The sequence below is a fragment of the Xenopus tropicalis genome, chromosome 5 (assembly GCF_000004195.4).
Source record: "Xenopus tropicalis strain Nigerian chromosome 5, UCB_Xtro_10.0, whole genome shotgun sequence".
Classification (NCBI taxonomy): domain Eukaryota; kingdom Metazoa; phylum Chordata; class Amphibia; order Anura; family Pipidae; genus Xenopus; species Xenopus tropicalis.
The window spans coordinates 12,480,274-12,504,908 of NC_030681.2; the positions used below are offsets into that span (position 1 = coordinate 12,480,274).

Sequence of the window (24,635 nt, forward strand, 5' to 3'; positions counted from 1 at the left end):
GACTGATAGTTTGGCTTATGGGGGGGGGGGTCGTCACAGAACTCACACTTTGCCTCCAATAAGGGATAATTATATCTTAGTTGGGATCAAGTACAGGATCTGTTTTATTATTACAGAGAAAAGGGAATCATTTAACCATGAAATAAACCCAATAGGGCTGTTCTGCCCCCAATAAGGGGTAATTATATCTTAGTTGGGATCAAGTACAGATACTGTTTTATTATTACAGAGAAAAGGGAATCATTTAACCATTAAATAAACCCAATAGGGCTGTTCTGCCCCCAATAAGGGGTAATTATATCTTAGTTGGGATCAAGTACAGGTACTGTTTTATTATTACAGAGAAAAGGGAATCATTTAACCATTAAATAAACCCAATAGGGCTGTTCTGCCCCCAATAAGGGGTAATTATATCTTAGTTGGGATCAAGTACAGGTACTTTTTTATTATTACAGAGAAAAGGGAATCATTTAACCATTAAATAAACCCAATAGGGCTGTTCTGCCCCCAATAAGATTTAGATTTAATAGGTGGCCAATATTAATAGGGGTAAGGGCTAATTTACTGCCCTCTGCCACTGTTTCTCCCTCTGGCCGTACTGTATTTAGTTGCATGTATGGACACATATATATATATATATATATATATATACACAGACCCGCACCCACTCCTGCCCATGTACTGATGCCCATGTACTGATGCCCCTGCCTGGGTCAGCTTTCACTCCGGTGCCACCGCCTCACCCCGAAAGCCTCTATAAAAGACTCTTCTTAAAATATGTCCGGGCTCTATCGATTGAATGGTAGCAGTTTGTTTTATACGTGTGCGTTCCCCCTGTCCGTACATCTCTGCTCTGTAATCAGAATGAAAGCCATCACTATGAAATGTCACCCTCAGTTACAAAGTACCATCATAAGAATTGATCGGACTTTGGCACTAAAGGATCGCTGTGCGTTCCGGTGCCAGACACGGACGCGCTATAAATGATCGAAATTAGCCTTCGGTGCACATCATCTTCCCTCGGAGTGCTGAGATCTCTTTGGTATGGGAAAAAGATGCACAGGGTCTGGCTGAGGATGCTGGGAGTTGTGGTACCTGAGGGCAGAAGTTGTGAGGGAGGTGCTGGCAGGGGAGTCTGCCCTGGGCTTTAGTTTTGTGTTGCTCGCAGGAGCAACAGAGGAGTGAGGGGGCTGTAACAGTGGGATAGTGTATATAGTAGGGCAGAATGGGGTCATATATGGTTGCCCCTATGTAGGGTTCCAATTGCATCTATATATATATATAAAATCTGGCCCCACACAAGCAATTGCTCGAGGCCTTACCACAGGTCAGCGACTGACACGCATGTAATTGAATGGGTTGTACGGCGACTCCGGCATCTAAAAAAACCCATGGACATATACAAAACAGCGCAAGTATATTTACACGTGGTTATTATTCGTTTAATGGCGGTATTGATTTTCTGTTTCTCGTTCAGATGCCAGCACTATGACAGGCGGTTCCCCATAAACAAGGAATACTTATGTGCAGCTGCAAAGAGGATTGAATAATGAGAACAGGATCAACGGCCTGGGGGCTAAAGCGCCTCGGCTCTTAAAGGGACATTGACGCTTAAATGCCAGATCAATCAGAAATACATAGGCTGAGATACAAAGGCTCGTTTATAAATGGAGCCCAGTGTACAAAGTACAGAACTGAGTCTAACTGCAGATGCATCACTTACAAGCTATGGTGCATTTGGGTTGGAAAGGCATGACTGCATGTATTAGTATCTAGGAATTAGGGATAGGTTGCAGATACATGTGTCTAGGGCAGGGGTGGGCAAACTTTTAGGCTCAGGGGTCACATTGACTTTTAAAATTTGACAGACGGGCCGGGCCAGCGCCATCTGCGCTCGTCAGTCCCCTAGGTTTTGCGTCGCTGTGCTTACATGCAGTCTTGACGCCAAGTTTCGCGTGATGAGACTTGCGGAGTCAGGATTTTCTGAAAGACAGAAGATTGCGGTCTCTGTTAGGAAAAGCGAGACACACCAATCCTTGGTGGGCCGGATTAAAAAGACCAACGGGCCGGATGTGGCCCGCGGGCTGTAGTTTGCCCTCCCCTGGTCTAGGGCATGGTTGACCTGTGCTCACCTATCTGTTATTACCCGACATGATAGGCAAGTTAGCATAAGTAGACAGGCAGGAGCAGGTCAAAGAGTCTTCGGAACCAGTACTACTCGGCCCGGCTCTGTTAGTATCTGTCTCACTTGGTGGGACACTGGGAGAAAACCCAGTTGGAAACTATTGACGCTTCCCCCCAACCCCCTTTTGGCCGCAATGGAGAAATATAAGATACACGTTGGGGAAGAGACAGACGTTTGTGGTGGCAACTCATGTTTGGGGTGGGGGGACACAATCAAGTGAATTCCATAGGCAACGGTTTAGGAAGCCAGCAGTCCATCCCAAAAAATGACACCCCACAATTCTATTTTCCCCACCATTTCCTACATGAGTTTTGGGCTCAGACCCTTTACCAGCCCAACTGCCTGGGTCTATTTTCCCACTAAGTGATTTGCCTGTGTGTGTGGGGGGGGGGGGGGGTATAGAAATATTTTTCTTGCCTTATTGTTAGAGTGCTAGTTTGTGGTGGCAACTCATGTTTCGGGTGGGGGGCCCTGGACACCCCAGTCCGATGCTGTTAGTAATAAGCCTTATAGTCAAGTGAATTCCATAGGTAACAGTTTAGGAAGCCAGCAGTCCATCCCAAAAAAATGACACCCCAAAATTCTATTTTCCCCAACATAAGATGTTAGGCTCAGACCCTTTACCAACCCAACTGCCATCATTGGATCAGACTACTTTTCAAAATAGCTTTTTAAAGAGATTCCTGGCTTGCGTCGGTATAAACCAATAAACAGGGATTTAACGGCGTCCGCCAGCTAATAATGTTGTTAACCCTTCGACGGCCGGAGCTCTCCCCCCCGCACAAGAGGTTAATTTCTGCTAATAAATGCAGAGCAGTTCAGCCAAGCCTGCAAGCGAGAGGAAAGCTTTTCCTGCTGATCGGTCTCGGATAAGTAGCCGCCGTGCTGAATTGTCTGAGCGTTTCCATCAAGCTAACCAGGCAATCCTTGAGCGATGTCTTATTAACAAACAGGAACGGGGGGAAAAAAAAATGCTATTTGGCACCTTGCTTCAACTAAGCCGCTGCACCTTAATGCAGTGATGATATGTTAGGAGCGGCAGTTGTCAAAGCACCGTATTACTGTGATGCCGTAATGACACCCTGTCTCTGTAAAGTAGTCATGTTTTCCGAAAGCGCACGTTGCACCGGTGATTTCTGACATGACACTTTATTCGCTTCCTTCGCTTTTCTTCTACATTATTTTACCATAGCAGCCGGGGTCTATTTTCCCACTAAGTGATTTGCCTGTGTGTGTGTGTAAGGGGGGGTGGTATAGAAATATTTTTCTTGCCTTATTGTTAGAGTGCAATTTATCCAAGCAGAAAAAGAGCTCATTGGAAAAGAGAAGCCAGTGTTACTACTGTCAGCCCCTCACAGTGGAAATCCAGTTAAAAAGAGATTTGAGGAGCTGGTTTCCTCTCCTACATACCTTAAGAAGCCAAACTTGAGGGTCAGTTAGGGTGTAATTTAAGGTGAAGTCTATTAGCCTTCAAGTGTGGCCCCTTGATGTACCTAGGGCAGCAAATAGGCCCCCCAGCCGTTGCATGGGGAGGCAGTCAACAGGTTTGGAACCACTATCCTAAATATTAGTGCAAAGAGGATGAATGGCTGACACATGAACTAAAAGGGGTCCTGAGCAAATGTTGGCCGTCAAAATGGGGGGCTTGATACGAAACAGAAAGAAAAAATCTGTTCATGATAACAGGGATTGTCTTCTACTCCTAAAAATGAATGCTGGGAGTAGTATATATATCTGCATTAAGCTCCAGGGCTTGGGGCTGGTAAGGGTGGGAAGCTCCTCTGCTATATTCAATAACATAACAAGCAAAGTCCATACTGATTGGCTGCACCACCAAGTATTGCGGTATACACCATCGCCTGTGTGGCTGATCAGCAGCTCTGGACATAGGTTGAGGGTCTGGGACATGAACACGTTGCCTCAGGCCCCACATTTATGGTGACTACACAGGCAGATCCAACTGTTCAACTCAGATCTGTGGCCAGTTGCACTACATATTTGGAAGTCCAAAATGGCTATTAAAGGTACAGATCTGTACCTGCGATCAGTCCAGTGACTTCATACATGGCCAACTGGATCATTAGAATGTCCAACTGAAGGCTGCTTATAGTTATAGTTTAATATAAAGCAGGAAGGTTGCTGGTTGGATGCAGTAAATAAGGTCCTGACTATTCAGTAGGTATGCATGGCTGCTCTTTGTGGGGGACAACTCTTTATATGGGAGTGCTGCCCCCCCTAAATGGCTAATCACTGTTCAAGTTCACATATAAATATGCTTATATAAACCAGTGCTAATAATATTGTCCATCGCCAGAAGAAAATCTCTATATTATGAGGCATATGCTTGTAAAGCCCAGTGGGGGCCAAAGAGGACAATGTTCCTCCCTCTGAAACATCAATAAAGTTAAATCAGCAATCTGCTTTCAGATATTCTTTCATCTCCTTTCATCTGGCGATACCTCTCACAGCATCACAAAAGCTCGTGTTATAGTTGAGCCGTGCAGAAGAACTGTATTCCTCTCGATGTAACATTAGCAGCGGGACAATAGCAATCCCTTCAAACAAAGAGTATCACTAGACAGAAAGAGTTATATTGGGTCTTGTGTCCAAACGCCAACCTTCCAGCTGTGTCTTAAAGTGTTCATTTTACAGGAATATGTCAGTATCACACTAAACATTCCTAGATGTGATATTTTTTTAAAAAAAAAATAAAACCTCCCTTCCCTTCCATAGGTCCCGGCACCCTCTAGGGTCAGTGCTCTTCTGTTCTACAGCTGCCATGTTGGCTTTGGGCCCATCATTGCTTGTTCTCCATGCCCTGCATGGTGGCTGCAGGTAGTGGATGTAACTTATTGCTTGCATTGAAGCCATTTACTGAAGTTACTTAAGGTCCCAATACACGGGCCGATTCTAGCTACCAATATTGGTCCCTTAGACCGATTCGGCAGCTAATCGAGCCGTGTATGGGCACTACCGACGGGACTGCCGACCGATATTTGACCTGAAATTGGGCAGATCTCGATCGGGAAGGTTTAAAAATCTAGTTAGATCGAGGACCACATCGGCTTTGTTGATGTGGTCCCTGAACCGACTTTGCCTATACCCGTCGTTATAATTCGATCGTATGGCCCAAGGGCCAAATGATCGAATTAGCCTGGATTCGCCTGATATCACCCACCCGTAGGTGGGGGATATCGGGAGAAGATCCGCTCGCTAGCGACATCGCCAAGCGACTGGATCTTAAGGTGTATGGGGACCTTAACCTCCAAAGACACTCTTTGCACTTCCTATAATTCAGCAATTAGGCTTAATTATGGACTTTATGGGAGAGGGCTTTCCTGTAATTTCTGGATAATGGGTTCCTGTATAACAGATACCATATGTGTGCATAAACTCTATAAGACAGATCTTAATAGAAATAAAAGTACAGAATAAACAATCCCTTTGCCACGGTAAAACCTGTTCCTGAGCAAAATCTTTCCCCAGAGGACCTAGTCCGGCTCTCACCATCAGCACAGCACAAAGCCTTTTTTTTTAAGCCCAGATAAAGTCATCATTTTGAAAATAGCTTCATTCTGACAAAAAAAAGAAGAGCTTTTGAAATAAAGCCATATTCTCTAGATCCCAGCTTTAGTTAATGTGAATTTTAGTGCCTCCAATTTTGGAATGAAGTAAAGTCCAGGATAAAAATCCTCGGTCTGACGGCTGAATTTATAGATAATTGTGAATATTTCTGTCCTTGACTAATAAAACGACAGAAGAGAGGAATGTGAATCAGGAGCTGATGGGAAATGCTGAACATAATGGAATGAAGCTCACAAAGTCTTTAGCGTAATGAACTTGGTGGTAATTAGAAGGTCTTCCCCCCTCTTCCCGAAGTCTTGTTTGCTGCTTGACTCCAAATGGAAACACAGCACCACAATGGCTACCCTGCCGCTGATGTTTTAGGTGCCTTCATCTGGAAGGAAAAATTAGGGAGATCAGGGCAAAATGATGCTTCTTACTGTGGATATCAGTGGAATTAAGTATTTTTAATCTGCATAGCCTTGTGCAAATGCGCTGCCATCTGACAGATGGTTTAAGCACCGTAGGACATAATAATTAAAGTAAATATTGGCTATTAGTTGGCAAACTCTTCACCGACTGCTAACACTATAAAAACATATATTGAATTAAAAAGGGATAGAAAGTACTACTGTATTGGTCTACGATTTCCCTTTCCTAGGAAAATACATTGCAACAGAACTAAATTACCCATGTATAGATATATAAAGCTATCAACCCCGCTGAGGAACTTGTAGATCAAACAGAACTCAAAGAGAAGAAACAAACACTCAGCCCGTTGACATTATTCACTAACAGCCAAAAGCTGATGTTACTGACTTACCAGAGGAGAATGTTTTTGTTCAAAACAAGTCACCCAGCCTGAATTAGTTTTATCATTGCTCTACCCACCCATCCATGCTCCAAAATAAACAGCTATAAATTCTAACATATTATTACTGCACATAGAAAGGAAGTTATGCTTGTAAAAATGGGTGGAAATGCAGATCATTGTAGACTGGCTTCGAGAGCAGTTTATAGTGGTAGATCTGTGATGGACAACCTGTTAGCCAGGAAACTTATTTAAACCATAGCTCTAATAGTCAGAAGCTGGACCTCTAGACATCAGAAACTCTGAAGCCCTTCTTGTATGTGAAGATGGTTGAAGAGTCCACTCTTCTTCTATAAGTGGATAAATGAATTAATTCCATTGTGAAAAAAAAAAGGAAGGAAGTCAACTTTTTCGAAAGTTAGTAACAATTATTTTGATTTCCACAAAGTCACAATAGAATTTAAGTTCAGGAAAAAGTTCTTTCAGAGGTGGCTTTATAGAAGACAGATTAACACGCCATTTCGACTCAGCTATAAAGGTCCTCTAGACATCAGAAACTCTGAAGCCCTTCTTGTATGTGAAGATGGTTGAAGAGTCCACTCTTCTTCTATAATTGGGTGAATGAATTAGTTCCATTGTGAGCAAGGAAGGAAATCAACTACTTCTAAAGTTAGTAAACAGTTGTTTTGGTTTCCACCATTTTGATTATTTTAGGTCAGCAATAAAGACCTCTAGACTTCAGAAACTCTGAAGCCCTTCTTGAATGAGAAGATGGTTGAAGAATCCACTCTTCTTCTATAATTGGGTGAATAAATTAGTTCCATTGTGAGCAAGGAAGGAAATCAACTATTTCTAAAGTTAGTAAACAGTTGTTTTGGTTTCCACCATTTTGATTATTTTAGGTCAGCAATAAAGACCTATAGACTTCAGAAACTCTGAAGCCCTTCTTGAAGGAGAAGATGGTTGAAGAGTCCACTCTTCTTCTATAATTGGGTGAATGAATTAGTTCCATTGTGAGCAAGGAAGGAAATCAACTATTTCTAAAGTTAGTAAACAGTTGATTTGGTTTCCACCATTTCAATTCTTTTAGGTCAGCTATAAAGACCTCTAGACATCAGAAACTCTGAAGCCCTTCTTGAATGAGAAGATGGTTGAAGAGTCTACTCTTGTTCTGTACGTGGATGAATGTATTCATTCCATTGTGAGCAAGGATGGAAGGAGGGAAGAGTCATCTTTTATTAAACAATTGTTTTGGTTTCCACCTTGCATAGTTATGATAGAGTTTCAGAAGTTCAGGAAAAGGTCCTTTTAGCGGTGGCTTCACAGAAGACAGATTAGAACCCCATTTCAGCTCTTTGATTAACTTATTTGTAGAAAAGATCCCTAAAATCTATCCCCATGCATCTGGACCCACAAAAATAACCCCGCCCAAGCGTCTTAAGCAAGGGCACTGCAGAGAAATACCAGAAAGCAAAATTAAGTCTCGTGGTACCATTTAATAGTAGTGAAAGAGAACTGAAGGACAGGCAGGATGAGGGAATTGCAATCCTATTGGACAGAACATCTTTAGCTGTAACTGGGGTAAGGAAGGGAAACCTTTTGGCGTGGTTACAGAGAAAGAATCTGCAGTACCTGGCACCAGACGAGATGTGAGGGATGAGTCTGAACGGAAGAATGTTTTAATCATGGCTGCATAAAACTCAGCTCCGGGGAGAGAGAACGTGTTTTAGTGCCCTAATAACTCCTTCCTGTAGCCTAAGATCATAATGTATGTGAGAGCAGTCCAGTAATTATAAGGTAATAAGTGGTTTTGTAAGTGCTCTAAATTAAAAGGAATTCGCGGAGCTGCTGTAAGTCAGAGCCGAGACGCTTTCTTTCAAACGCCGGCGTGAGACCTGAGTGTAAAGAAATATGGGAACGTTACAGATTCTGTTAATTACCTTGCTCATTAACACTGACGGGTGCAGGCGTATCAAAGGAGGACATATACTTTTTGGGTTTTCCTGGTTATTTTTTGGGGGGAGGGATTTCTAGGTCTTCCCATTGACAAGAAGAATTATGATTATTAAATATGAATCCTAGGGTTACAGTTTCTAATATTCCATGTATTCGGTGTCCTTTCTGGAAATACATGATATATTTAATAAAATATCCTACCCCGTATTGTTCTTTGTGTATAGTGACGGACTGGGGTGGGATTTGCAGAGAATGGTGGCACAGTGGTTATCACTGGGGTCTTGGATTTGCATTGAATTAGGGCTCTTTCTTTGGAGTTGGATCTTTTTAAATACAAATGAAGAATACACTACACTGGGGTACTAGTTAGTTGCATTCCATTCAACACAAAGTGAAGGTTCCTCAATGACACTGGTCTTTGCCGACCGCTTTAGGTCACACAGTAGGGTTGCTTTATAGCTTAGGATACTTGGGTGCACATGCTGTGGATCTGAGTTGTATTTAATGGACTTATCCAATTGCCAGGGCAAAAACAATTACTGGTATATTGATGCCAATCCATCCATTTACTAGGAGCTGCATTTTGCATCTTCAAAGTTCATGCCAAAAGTGTGTGTGGGTTGTTCCGATAAAATAGCTTGGTTTGTTCACTGCATACTTAGGACAAGAATATGTATCATTGAATACCATTGGTAATTAGCCTTTTTTAGATCAATTGGCACCCTTTCTTTAACCACAGTGTTGATTAATGTTAGTTTTAATTGCAAAGCATGCTGGAAATGGCAGTTCAACAATGCCGTGGAGTAATGGTGTCTACACTAAAAGATCAAAAAGTTGCTTATACTTTTGCTTTACTCCTGAGGATCCGAATCATAGTCATCAGTTCCACTTTGTCTAACTATGAATGCAATGAAGAGTTAAAGTCATGAAACGTGTCTGCACTGTATCACAGACTGCTGATAGTTCAGTCCCCTAAAATGCGGAAGATGATATGTCTATTCAGAGAATAAGTGGTGTTTTTTAGTGCACAAGCAAAAATTCTGATACTCAATCTCTGAAGTGTTGTTTAAACAGGTAAGGTGCATTAGTATTTGGATAGTTCAGGGTTATTTTAAGCTTTTTCTCTTATGAAGAGAGAGACTGGATGAAATAACTGAGCACTAAAATGGTATTCTGTTGCATGAGTTCAGTAATATTTAGTTACGTTTTACTAAGTACCGATACATATATGTGTCCCACCGACCCTGATAAAGTTAATGGTCTTAAGCTGGAGATATGTGAGAAAGCCCACTTAAATAAGTCTGGCAAGATCTGTTATGCATAAAACCATGCTGGCATAAACTTATAGTATTGTGATTTGCGATGTATTCAAGTACCCTATCCCTTATTATCCATTCCAAAAGCTTTCCTACTACTGATGTCAGACTAACAGGCCTATAGTTTTCAGGCTGAGAACGGGATCCCTTTTTAAATAACGGCGCCACATTAGCAATCAGTTGGGGAGGTCATTGTTTGGCCAAGCGACAGCAAACTTGGTCTGGAGTGGCCAAGTCTACAGATAGTATCATCCCACGTCTATTCAGATTTAGTTCTGTGGTTGTGAGTTGCTTTCTGTCCATGATACTAACTACATGGTTTTCCTTTATTTATGGCGGTTTTCTCCTACACTCCAATAATAGAAAGACAAAGTAAATGGCATGTGTGGAGAACATGTGTTGTGTATGGTAGGGACCGCACATTTCAAGCTTCATTGGGGCAGTAATTATGAACAAACCGTTCTAAAGTGCTGCTATACAGATAAAGCATAATAATATTGTTGTTGATCCAATAAAGAGAAGCAACCCATCTACTACTAGGCGGGTACAAGTAGTTGATTACCAAAGTAGAAGAAAATGTTGGCGTAATGTTCTGGGTGTAACCACTGCCCATCTGTGTTCCATTTGCCTATTGACTGTATATACAAAAGACACAAAACCCTCACACTAGACCTCACCCTAAATCTTCTTATTATATGACACTATGTATTACAGTTACACCCAATTGTTTTGTCCTGTGTATAAAAGTTATTCTGAATTATTTTGAATCAGTCGATGTAATCTGTTTATCAAATGAAACAAATGCAATGAAACATGTTCTATTAAGGCCCCAGATTCACCATTTTCCATTTAGATCAGTGCTAGAAGACTGCACCATAGCTCTTTTCAGATCCTCTTTATGTTTCCAGCTAATCTGGAAATTAGCCATGATCCTCACTGGGCTACAAGCTGGTCTTACGTGGCCTCCCAGACACTAAAGGAGGGGGCAATGCTAAAAATAGGCCTATTTTAATCCTTTGAGTGTAATGTAAATGTGTGAATTCTGGGTTACAGTGGGTTAAACACAGGGAGATGTACTGTTGCATTTTAATTTGAGGCTCATGCATGAGCTGTATCCATAGCACATATCCTATTCATGGCTGACTTGCTATTGACAAATAGCCTACCTTTGGGAAAGGAGATTTAGGCTTTTTAAAGTTTTTGTTTACTGCCTGTCTATAACACTGCTAAATCTCTGTCATAGCCTTATGCTGATTACCTTCATGTACAACAAGAGATATTGACTCATGAATGAATGATGTGCAGCCTTCAGCCCATACAGAGCAATCTTAAAGAGCACAAAGTGTTCCTTTAATAACCAGTGTCTTCTCTCTCCCCTCCACAACACTTTTTTTATGCAGGCTTCTCTGCAGAATGTCAAGCAAAGATCGACACATTGACTCTAGCTGTTCGTCATACATCAAGACGGAACCCTCAAGCCCAGCCTCCTTGACGGACAGTATCAACCACCACAGCCCGGGAGGCTCTTCTGACGCCAGTGGGAGCTACAGTTCCACTATGAATGGACATCAGAATGGACTAGATTCTCCACCTCTGTACCCGTCCGCCACAGGGCTAGGTGGCAATGGACCTGTCAGGAAACGATATGATGACTGCTCCAGTACCATTGCCGAAGAATCGCAAACCAAGTGTGAATATATGCTTAACGCAATGCCCAAAAGACTGTGTCTGGTGTGCGGTGACATAGCATCGGGTTACCACTATGGTGTGGCTTCATGTGAGGCCTGTAAGGCCTTTTTCAAAAGGACAATTCAAGGTTGGTGCTTGTTTATATTTTTCAGAAGCCAAAGTAGTATAGATAAAGAATTCACGGAGCCCCGTTCCATCTCCGTAGATGACATTTTCTATTGACCCACAGAATGTACAGTTTCTATAACCCAGTGATCCCCAACCAGTGGCTCAGGGCAAAATATTGCTCACCAACCCCTTGGATGTTGCTCTCAGTGCCCCCAAAACAGGTGGTTATTTTTGAATTCCTGACTTGGTGGCAAGTTTTGGTTGAATAAAAACAAGATTTCCTACCAAATAAAACCCCCTGTAAGCTGATAGGGTGCATAGAGGCTGCCTAAGAGCCAATCTTAGCCCTTATTTGGCACCTCCATGAACTTTTATGGTGCTTGTGTTGCTCTCCAAGTCACTGTAACTGTGGTTCATGGGTAAGAAAGTTTGGGGACCCCTGCTCTAACCGATTGGGTCGTTGGATATACTCTTGATAAGATTTTAACCTGTAAGTGTTTGAATTTTAAACAAAAATAGTCAAGAGCTACCTACAGCACATGGAGAACATCTAGGTTCATCTCTACTGAGATGAGGGGTGAGAATGGCTTCCCCTTAAGCTCTATCACAAGTAGAAATGAAGCTTATCTATCTTAATTTTGATCAGAACAAAATATTCACCATCAACATTTTGTAGGTAAATAGGTAGGTGCCAGTTGGGGCTTCAATACCATTTTTGCGGCTGGCTGGGGAAGAGGCGCTATAACTCTGTACCATAAAGAGAATTAAAATAAGCCCATTTTCTGGTTTGTTTCATATTAGAAGCCTAGTTTCTAGGGTCTCCCCATTGGAATTATGAAAACCCATTTCAAAAAGCCACAAGCATGTTCAGTGGTATCACATTAAAATGCAATAACAGTCCAGGCTGCTCCATATGCCAGTTATAGACTCCGTGACCATATGTACACTTAATACCTACTAAGCATGCTTTATGATGCTCATTATGATATAGTAAGCTTGTAGGGATGCAGGTACCTACAATAGTTAAACTTCAACCTACAAAGAGGTTGCATGATGACAATTTTCAAATTGGCCTTCAATTCCCAATGTGGCATCACAGCTTCATTGCATGAAGGGTTTTCAGGCAACAAGATTTAACTAGTATTATTATTCCTCATTTTGCACTTCACTGAACTACTGAAGTCGTTTATCTCTATATTATATCTCTGTTTACATATGAACCATTCCAATGGAATCAGTAGACTTGCGCGGTCATTATGGAATGAAATATTCTGATTACCGTATTTACCTTAAGATAAGGGTGTTTTTAAAACCAAGATAGATTCTTTCAAATTGGTTGTGCCTTGTGGATGTGTTTGCTTATACCGGGCGCAATTCTATAGCAAACACGCACCACAAGGGAAAACCAAATATAATGTGGCTTTCAGTCGCTCTGATAACATTTTTCATTCTTATCTATTGTTTGCGATAAGACCTATTTTCCTGCGCTTGTGGTGTCATGTTAATGACCGAATAGTTTCTGGTTGTCCTTCCAAGAACAGTGTAACTAATGGTTAGAACCAGAAGGGGATAAATAGGACTTTCTAAAGTTATTCAGAAATAGAAATTGCTCCTGGGCCTTTGTGTTGTTGAGTAAGTAGAGTAGTCTTCAATATTAAAACATGAATCATGACCTTCTGCAAGACACAAGGCTTATATCACTTCATTCTGGAGGCCTCAACCTAGAACAAGTGGAGAGAAGGTCTCATAAAAGCAAGGCAATCAACACCTTATTGCTAATATATTATATAAGCTAGGCTTCATTGTCTAGGATCAGGAGTTCAAAAACAAACATCTACTTTGAGGCAACTGGGAGTAACATCCAAGAGGTTGGAGAGCAACATGTTCATAAGCTGCTGGTTGGGGTTCACTGTAGTTTGTGTTGTTGAGTAAGTAGAGTAGTCTTCAAATCATATTAAAAAACGAATCATGATCTATGACCTTCTGAAAGACACAAGGCTTAGATCACTTCATTCTGGAGGCCTCAACCTAGAACAATTGGAGAGATGCCTGGTTCATAAAAGCAAGGTAATCAACACCAATAGCTAATATATTATATAAGCTAGGCTTCATTGTCTAGGATCAGGAATTCAAAAACAAATGTCTACTTTGAGGCCACTGGGTGTAACATCCAAGGGGTTGGGGAGCAACTCCACTACTGGTTGGGGTTCACTGTAGCAGTACTTGAGATTAAACATTTCACATAACCAGTATTTCCACTAACCAAGGAAATTATTTGTGTTTTTACCACTCCCTAATCAAAATACTAGACTTTACAACAAATAAGGGAATTAAGTTTGTTACCCCTAGTTTACGATATCATGAAAGCTTTTATATATTTACCTGTATGTGTATCTATCCCCCTTCACAGCCAGGAATTATTATACACTTTGTTCATTATTCAGCCCCTTCACAGCTCTCTCTACTGAGGCAGTGAAAGGAAAGTACAAATTAAGTGCTGGCAATTCAAGCAGGAGTTTTGCATAGACCCCGTTGTTCTGTCAGCCATCGAGCTGTACCATTCTATTATGGAGCAAGTAAGAAAATTATATTGGCAGCCAACTAACTGTATACAAGATTTGTACTCCATAAACCTATCCCATTCTTTAATACCTCTTCTTGGAAAAAGCCAAGCTATTTATATATAAATACACACACACATTTATTAATCTGTTTTTCTGCTTGATCATTGTTTTATCATTCTTGACAGTCTGGTTTAAAAATCACATCTACCATGTTGGATTTATTCACTTGAAAGCACAGTAGCTTTTCCAAATATAGCACGAGGCTGATATTGTAAAGCAAGTAAATGGTATCTGCCCAGTTAACCATCTGTCACCGCGCAGCCTCATCTGGATTTGAGGGGAGCCAAGAATTTTTGTAGGAAATCAGAAATCAGAAGTTCTGGTTCGGTAATGCTATGGGCCCCACATAGACTCCATCATAAATTGGACTGTACTATCTAGAAATTATGAAAATAACAGTAATAATGTATCCATAATGACATTTTGTACTTTTGCCACTCTCTGCCATGACTTTTAAAAGTGGCCCAACTGATGCCCATGCTGAAAAGAAAGCAACATAGCTGCTTTATAGTAGGCATGGGAGCCGCCATTTACCTTTTGCCATAGGCTCAGTGTGACCTAACTCTGATCCAATAATATTGCATTTTGTACAGAAGGAGCACACTCTATCCTAATGTAGACTAGTAGTAGCAGTTTGATTCCAGTTTGACTCTTGGTTGAGTTTTATTTTTGTGTTTTATACAACAGTGGTTACATCTACTTAGTCTTGTTGGGTCACAATCTATTCTTGATAGAAATCAAGAAATTAAATGTTTTTTATACCAATTCAATTATTTAGACTCTATAGTCGTTGTGTAAGTACAGAGACATTATGGCTGCAAGGGGCCCCAGGAGTGTAGAGGACCCAGTGAGGCTAATTAATGAGCAAGTTCAATGTATCTTCGTAGAATAAGTCAACTTACCAATGTTTTGGTTTCCTAAATTAAATCTGCTGTGTGGCCCAGTAACATTTAGCCGTGCCACTGTCCATAGTCAGGAATAAAAAGCCCCTTAACCTTTGCTCCATCTGTATTAAATGGGTGAAATTGGAAAAATAGCCTAAATCCAACTCTAATATATATATATAAGCTAAAAATAGATGCCGCTGATGTTTGGTAGGATAAAAAATCAGGCTAAAGTTTGCTCCATCTGTAATATAATGTTGCCTTTGCTCTTCTGCGAGCGAGCAGCAACATTTGAATGCATCTCTCTTTAACTTTCTTTGTGCGGCTGATGCTATCTATAATGTATTCTTGAAAAATGAAGTGTAGGCTCACAATCTTGTTTTTAAGTACAGAGCGATATGACCTGCTTGACAAATAGAATATCCTGTGCATGTATTAAAGCCTCCTATATTACATCTCACTCAGCTGCATGTATAATATACATCATTAATCGTGTTCTCCTCTTAACCACTGTACTCTTGGCAAGCGCAGCAGTGCATTGTGGGCCTCGCCGTGCTTCCCCTCGCATGTGTTCATTAACCTCTCCCCGCTGTCGGCTCGTCCGCCCCTTCCGCTGTAGCCGAAGGGGTTACAAACACGTTAATTTAAAAACAGGTTGATATATGGCGTAGGAATGAATTATCCTACCTTCCCACACAATTGCTCTTCATTTCATGATGAAATTCTTAATAAACTACTGATTCCGTGGAAGGAAATCGCTCACACTTTGATTATTAATTCATATATTCATCAACAATTCCCCCCACTGCCTTACTTAAAAACAATTGCGAAGAAGGTAGTATTTTTTTTTTTTTTTTTATCTGAGAGACAGAGGGAGGCTATTGCGGAACAAGTGTGGCACAACAAAAAGGCATTTATCTTTCACTTGAGCGGCTCTTGATTTTTGCACTCAAAATATGACTACATTAGCATTCAGACTTAGAATATATACATGCCTTTGCATAGTCAAGTGTCTCTCAATGACAATCAAAATGACCTTTTTTTTTTTTACTACGGTGACACAGACAAGCCCCGTGCGTGTTACTGCCACTGGCATTTAATATTACATAGCTAATACCCCTTTCTACATTTTTATCCCCATGTAACTTTTATGTGCCTTCATAAAGGCCAAGCTTGACTGCCTATGTGCAAAAAATTGCAAATCGACAAACTAGATCAGGTGCAAATGTGAAACGCGTTGTACTGTCCTTACAGTACGCTTATGGATAAAGATGAAAAAAGATACTCATCTATGATTTGTAAACTGGTCTTAAGTCCCTTAAGTCCTCGGTCCCTTGGCAGCTTATCGGCCCGTGTAGGGGCAGAAACGACGGCCATACCCGACCGATATCTGGCCTGAAATTGGCCCGTAGGTGGGGATATCGGGTGAAGATCTGCTCGCTTGCCGATCTTGCCAAGTGAGCGAATCTTCACATGTATGGGGACCTTTAGAAACAAGTATGGGGACCTTAGGAAACAAGGCTGAGGTTCCCATTAAAGGGGTGGAAACTTACACAGATTAGGAATATTCAGTTTGAACCCTCCCCAGCTTTTGTTACACTCCTAGCATCCCTTTCTGCAGTTTAACAGCTGATGGACCCTAACGGGTTCTTCAGATCCTAGAGGCCCTGCTTTATGCTTGGAGTAAGGTTTAGAACTTTGGCTACATAGGTCAGCAAGAGCTTAAGGCAAGAAGGTTGGCCATGCCTAGAATAGACCATTTTGGAATTTGTATAGGTAAAAGCATATTTTACAAGATTAAGACAATCCAAATTCTCGACATTTGCTCAGTGTTGGTGCTCAGTGCATCTGTCTATTTCTGCACTTAATCTCTATCCCTTTGCCAGGACCCTGTTCCTATTCCCAGTTCTCATTTTTTTCCTCCTTGCATGTCAACCTCCAGTCTCTCTATTTACCTCTACCCCCTTTTTTAACTCCATTTGTGCCCCCTCGTTCCCTACTTTTCCCTGTTCTGACAAAATAATATCTCATTTATCTACATTTTTTATTATTTACATAGCATCAGCATACGTACCAGTACTGCACAATTACCTTATAACCTTATTATTATTATTATTAACATTTATTTATAAAGCACCAACATATTCCGCAGCGCTGTACAATAAGTGGATTTCATACATTGGGCATACAGAGTAACATATAAAGCAACCAATAACCGATACAGGAGGTGAAGAGAGCCCTGCCCAAAAGAACCTTATAGAATTATCCACTGATATAGAAGTCCAAGTGCTCACAAACAATATACGCCCTGTGAATTAATATTTTAAATATGAAAATACAAGTCAAGGACTTTTAATCTACCGTTACGAATTTCATCATTTCTAAAAAAGGTCTTGGCTACTCAGTGAGCTTTTGACCTTTCGGGGGGGGGGGAGGCCTATTAATTCAGCTATCAGGTCACACTTATTAGAGTAATTGAGATGGGATTGAGATGTCAGTTCTGTTTTTCAAGTGTCTAATGATTTATTTAGAGGGACATCTTCAATCTTTTTAGACAATATCATGGGGATGTGAAAACACCTATTGTAATTGCTTTTTGTTGTGTGTGTGTGTCTGCTGCTCTAGTAGACAGAGCTGGAATTATTGTAGAACATTACAATCACAATGTTTATGTCAAATGTTAATGGCCGACCTATATAGGAAGAGCAGCATAATGGATACAAGTGTCTCATATACCCAGGTTCTTCACAGTTATTCCAGGCTATGTGAATGGGTTATTGTTGTAGGGTGCTACTAGCATCTCAGAGGGATAGACCAGCTCTGGCCTCCAGGAACCAGAGGTTTAACAATAAGAACAGATAAGTAAGTCTTAAATGTGTATACTGGGCCTCCAGTGAGTGTAACATGTTGCTCACCAACCCCTTGGATGTTGCTCTCAGTGCCCCCAAACCAGGGAGTTATTTTTGAATTCCTGACTTGGGGGCAAGTTTTGGTTGAATAAAAACAAGATTTCCTACCAAATAAAGCCCTTGTAAGCTGATATTGTGCATAGAGGCCCCTAATAGCCAATCACAGCCCTTATTTGGCTCCTCCATGAACTTTTATGGTGCTTGTGTTGCTCCCCAAGTCTTTTTACATTTGACTGTGGCTCATTAATAAGAAAGGTTGAGGACCCCTGCCCTATTCCATCTCAGGTTCATTATAGTTTCTTCTAATGTAATTTGACCCCTGGTAGAATGTTATCATCACTGCTTCTGGGTTCCACTGGGGACCATTAGTTTCTTTTGGGGTCAGATCAAAGTAATTTGATAATGGGCAGAAAAATAGTCAACAGAGGACCTCTCCACTTTATGGAACTGCGTAGGGTGACCATATTCACTGCCCTTGTTTTCTACCTCCTTGATGCATGGAATCTTTTGCCATACTTCGCTACATCCCTAAAGGTCCCCATACACGGGCCGATTCTAGCTGCCGATATGGGTCCCTTAGACCGATTCGGCAGCTAATCGGCCTGTGTATCGGCACTACCGACGGGCCTGCCCGACCGATATCTGGCCTGAAATCGACCAGATATTGATCGGGCAGGTTAAAAAATCTATCTGCCTATACCCCCGTAGGTGGGAGATATTGGGAGAAGATCCGCTCGCTTGGCGACATCGCCAAGCGAGTGGATCTGAAGGTGTATGGGCACCTTTACCCTTTCTATATCTCCTACACAATAGACTTGTGAAACCTCCCAACCCCAGATGCAGCCAGTAATTAGTAATAATGATAATGCGCGTCTATATGCTTTTATTGAATAAGTAGCAGACACTCACACATACATACAGCCGCTGGAATATCCTTAATTATTCAGTTGACACATTCTTATCCTTAATTATTTAATGCTGACAAGTTTCCATATCATAGCCACTTAACACCCTCTCAACATATACGCATCTCATTTTCCTTTAGCGCCGGGGCGACTGTTCCGACTCTTTATGCAGTCCCGCAATCCTCTAATGTGATATTTAATGAGGAGACATCAGTCCGGAGAAAGGCAGTCAATATAAATCAGTGTTTACAAAGTGTGATTAACTCCGAAATATTCCATCAATGCCGCGGTCCCGAGCAGGCTCTGTGCTAATTACTGGAAGGCGCACATGTTTCTGGGGGGCTCCTCTGCTCCCCGAGTGCTGTAAACAAGAGCATGTAAAATTGCAATTATGCCTTGGCTGTCTCCCATGACAATTTATGCATTTGGTGTGCTGACCTCCCCTTCCCAAGAGAGTAATAAACAGAATGCATTTTCATTAAGATACTAATGCACTTAATCACTGAGGGGGGGTGGTTGGAAAAGTAAAGATAGTCCGGAAGCAAGATGAGATGCAGCGTATACTTTCCGTTGCGACTGTAAATGGGCTATGCCATTACTCACGCACTCCCCTATTCTCAAATAACAGGATGCACACTTGTTAATAAATCATAGTCACAGCTTTATTAACCTTTAAACTTGTAACTTTCAACCATTAACTTGGGAATGATGCTAAGAAGGGAACATGCAAATGAGCCGCTGAGCGGATACTGGTTTCCTACAAGATGTCTGGGCAAACAGATTGACCCCCCTGCCCCCTCCTCCAAGCTCTTTCAAGGCATAATCCAAAGAGGACAGCATCCTCGCCAGCTGTCCTGCACAAGCTATGGAAAGATACTCTGGCCATTTAAACGGGGGCTTTTTAAATCCCATGGAAAGGAGCAGGGAATAAGTGGTGTCATCGCTGGCCAATGAGGCGTATAATGTTTCAAAAGCTAGGTTTCTTCTTCAGTCCTGTAGTCTACAGAACCCACGCTCATATTATAGAGTATTTATGATAAAGACATAAGCCAATGACATATTCTATGCTCATCCTAACGTCTGCATGTAGCTTAAAATGCAGAGAGAGGGGTCCAAACTCATTGACGCCACCGGTTCATAGGTGGAATGAAGTTATACTTGTCCTTCAAAACACTTCGAATGAAGTTGCTTTGTGGCACGGTTAGGGAAGTTTGCCACAATAACCTATAGGTAATTTTATTAGTTATAATACATGAATGCTATAGAGCCTTATGCGTTTCGTACCATTCGTTACTTAGTCATAGGCTGAGGGGGGGTCCAAACTCATTGACACCACCGGTTCATAGGTGGAATGAAGTTATACTTGTCCTTCAAAACACTTCTAATGAAAAGTTGCTTTGTGGCACCATTAGTGAAGTTTGCCACAATGACCCATGGCTTAGTGAAATTTACAAAAAATATGCAGATCTAAGCATTTATCTTGGTAGAGAGTAAAGCTTACCAGTATATTAGATTGGTCCAGGTGCTTATGCCCCAGACCCTCAGCATGGGGGAGTCCAAATTGGAAAACAGATAAATTGAAGCAGGCAGGCACTCCGGAGTCACCAAAGAAAAAGTTGTAGAACTCAGGTATAAAGTAAAATCATAGGTAGTTTTATTAGTTATAATACATGAATGCTATAGAGCCTTGCGCGTTTCGTACCATTCGGTACTCAGTCATAGGCTGAGGGGGGTCCAAACTCATTGACGCCTCCGGTTCATAGGTGGAATGAAGTTATACTTGTCCTTCAAAACACTTCTAATGAAAAGTTGCTTTGTGGCACCAGCAGTGAAGTTTGTCACAATGACCCATGGCCAAGGTTGAGTATTCCCAATGGAACTTATTTCATGACCCCGTCCTGTTGTCTTAATTTCTATTGGCTGTATTCTAACCAGTTTGTATTTGTGCTGCAGGTAACATAGAATACAGCTGCCCTGCAACGAACGAATGTGAAATAACGAAGCGCAGACGTAAGTCGTGTCAAGCCTGCCGGTTCATGAAGTGTTTGAAAGTCGGGATGCTGAAAGAAGGTACAGTACAAACACAATTCATCTTGGATCTTTCCATAAGCAATATGTTGTCTGTATTACATGGGTATCATACACTGTAATGAGGATACATTTTGGGGCAGGGTAAAATGGGGATACACATGTAAGGATGGTTGAATAAACTGGTTGTCCTTTTGACCAGTTTGACCAACCATATGTGCTATCCTTAGATGATCAATATAAATGACCAGATGGGTTGGCTTTGGTTCCACAGTACAGAAAAACAAAATAGCCCTATCAGCACGTTAGAACTCATCATATGACAGAAACTAGCTGAAGCCAAACCTCTCCATACTCCCTGTGCAATCCCAGCATGCATCTGAACACCAGGATTCAGTGGGTTTGGAGACATCTTAATGATAATATAGCCCATGCATACTTCCACATACATCACACAATTCACTTTTATAATACAATTGTCTATGTACAGGAACAATCTTACTTTTTCCTTATTGATAAGATGAACATTCATACACATAGACATATATTTCTTTGCAGGGATAGCCTTTGCATTTGGATATGTGTTCCCTTAGAGAGCGGGCCATTTCACGGTAGCACAGAAGGTTATTTCATTTTGCTTGTGCCGGGGGGAGTCCCATCCCATAAACAGGTGTTTAGTAATTGGGCTAAGTCGCCGCTGAGCAACTGGAAGAAAGAGTGGCTTGGTTGAGGAGGGAGGAAAATTCAATACATGGTGAGACAGACAATGAAAAGGGTCTGGGAAGGAGACTGACAGAGACAGATTGTGGGTGAAGCAGTGACAGACAGAGGATTATGCGCAGTTAATAGAGAGGTCAGGGAGATGCAGGAAGATCTGAGGGAAAGTTGAATAGGTCTGTAACGGAGGAGAAGAAGATTGGCTTTTGGATATCTGGGGGCTTTTTGTTTAACAGCCTGGTTAATAGTAAGAAGATATTAAACAGGGGTGTCTAATAGTGATAAGTCTAAATCAACTGGACTTGCCATGTGAAATAAGTCCATGTGTACATAATACTTACCTTCTGCCCAGCAGGGGAGGGAGATCAGTGGCCCAGGGGAGTGCTGGTGGGGATCAGGTTTTTTTCCTGGTTTCCCTACCGGCCAAGTCCAACCCTGTCCATTGTTATTTTTTTCTAGAAGTCATGGACTGTTGGCTACTTGCGCCCATACCCTCTGCAGCCAAAGCAAAGTGACGCACAGTGAGTGTCATTTATAAAGACTGGGCAAATACCTAGGAAGTATGGCAGCCAATTAGGTATTTGCTTCTGTGACATAACAAACTGTATAAGTTGGATGAAACCATTATATATTTCTGTTTATGCTGAAATGTACCCCCTGCCCCCTCCTACCTGTTATAGCAAATGCATTGTGTAGGTTAATCTCATCTAGGTGTGTATTGTGTGTATCCAGCCGGCTCTGTCTGGCCCTCCCCATTTAATTGCCCCTATTGTGAGGGCACACAGAGCCAGACCCCATAGTGACACAATACACATAGTTACCTCTTGTGAGAGCAGTGCTCTGTCTAGTAAATGTAAAAGACTGAACTGGGCATGCTCCCTAGGTGGCTTCCCATAGGCCCAGTGGGATTAACTATGATTGGCCCCTCTGGAAGCTGCCTTTGGGTTGGCAGAAGGAGTCAAATCCTGTTTTGCATTTACGACAGGGGCTGCTCCCTTTCTGGCTACAAAGGTGGCTGCCAAGAGTTCCAAGGAGCCTTTTGTCTGGGGTGTAACCTTAGCTACGGCAGGACCCCCTCCCCTGTGTTCCCTGGAATCTACCTTAGCTGCGGCAAGAAGATTCCCCCCAACTGTGTGTATTTCCCTACTCCCTAAGGAACAAGAGTGCAGGCTGGCTACCACCTACTGGCTTATGGGAACCTGCTGATGGCTACTTGCCATTTCTCCAATAAACGCCTCATCCTGTGATACCAACTGTTTGCTCTTTGGGTCCTGCCCTATGTCTGGGAACTCACGGCCCTGAGGTTGTGACAGCTTCTATTGCTTAACCTGAAGCTGGATGAAAGGTTCTGATCACAATCACTGATGGTTGCTATAGGTCACTGCCCAGGTGTAAATGTGCCCAGTCTTTATAAATGACCCCAAGTAATTCCCGGAACTGTGTCCAAAATGCCACGTGAATCAGTTTTCTAATAGAAAAAGGCAAGTGTGGTGGCCAAAGGAAAAGGCAGCACCTTATGAATATCTTTTTGGTTAAATGAAACCTTTTGCGTTGAACTGGCTCAAAACATTCAAAAAGTGGCCGAGCGATGAGGAGAAAAGGGCCATTAATTCCTAGCAGATACATTTATGGGAGATGATAGCAATCTAGAGAGACGCTCAGGCACCGCAGCTGCTCCGTAGGCAATAGTGTCGGGCACTGCCACCGAGGAACTGTGCCAACCTCACGGAATGCTCGCACAACATCATTTTCCATTGGATGTGAGCGGAATAACACACAGCTGGTAATGTACAGAATAAAGACTCACGGCGCACTCATTTGCCAACTACTTATGAACTTGTTTTAAACGCCTGAACAATACCCCGTACTGCAATAAAGGCGTAAAGGATTATTGATATGAGCATTCGCGTGAGCAGTTGTTCCATATCCAGGAGCTGGAATTAGCGATTCTACCAACTGTCAGGAACACGCTAACATTTTATACAGTGGATTCTATTGTGCATGGGTGCTTAAATGTGTACTTAACTTGTTAAAGGGATAGTGCGCCTAATTTCTAATGGGAAAAGTAAGTGTAAGAAGCAGAAAATGGAAACACATGCAGATTTTCTTTTAATTCCATTGCGTCTTAATGGTAATTTCCCCTTAAAAGAAGATTTGTTCTAGTCGACAGGATTCACAAAGCAGGTAGTTTGTTTTCCCTGGGCCACCATCGCCCTAAGGGTGTAACAATATGGACAGCGCACTATAGGACTCATTAACAAACACCCCTTGGATGTTGCTCTCAGTGCCCCCAAACCAGGGAGTTATTTTTGAATTACTGACTTGGGGGCAATTTTTGGGTAAATAAAAACAAGATTTCCTACCAAATAAAGCCCCTGTAAGCTGATAAGGTGCATAGAGGCTGCCTAATAGCCAATCACAGCCCTTATTTGGCTCCTCCATGAACTTTTATGGTGCTTGTGTTGCTCTCCAAGTCTTTTTACATTTGACTGTGGCTCATGAGTAAGAAAGGTTGGGGACCCCATATCTAATATAATCAGTCTCATTGAGTTTGAGTGCATGGCTGGTGAAACTATATAAAGAAGAGGCGACCTTGCAGACCCTACTCATGGGGAGAGTTGCAGTTTAAGAACAGCCAGAAGGCTACAAGATGGAGATGGCTCCTGTATCTATAGTTAATATGCTTTTGAAGCAATTAAATGTGCCTATTGTACATTTATCAACATTTTCTACCCTGGGGATCCCTGTCATGCTGGGGCCCCAGCCAGCCTTTCCCATTGGCTAATACCAACTCATTACATTCTATTTTATGTGATCACGTGCCAGTCGAGAGTAGGGCTGACATTGGCTTCCTCTCATGCCCAGAGACACATTCTCCGTCTCTGTCCTAAATTGTAACCTGCGCTGAACTGGCAGGGAGTTTGGAACCACAACCCCCC

The 24,635-nt window shown here is 41.9% G+C and overlaps 1 protein-coding gene across 9 annotated transcripts in view; it reads left to right on the top strand.

The window, feature by feature from the left end:
* The window catches only part of esrrg (estrogen related receptor gamma), a 161,027-nt gene that overhangs the window by 38,555 nt on the left and 97,837 nt on the right, over positions 1–24,635 (top strand). For all 9 annotated transcript variants that reach the window (XM_012962574.3, XM_012962576.3, XM_031901422.1 and 6 more), the window contains 2 exon segments: positions 11,233–11,648; positions 20,905–21,021. In XM_012962574.3, coding sequence (XP_012818028.1) covers positions 11,233–11,648; positions 20,905–21,021 — 533 coding nt within the window.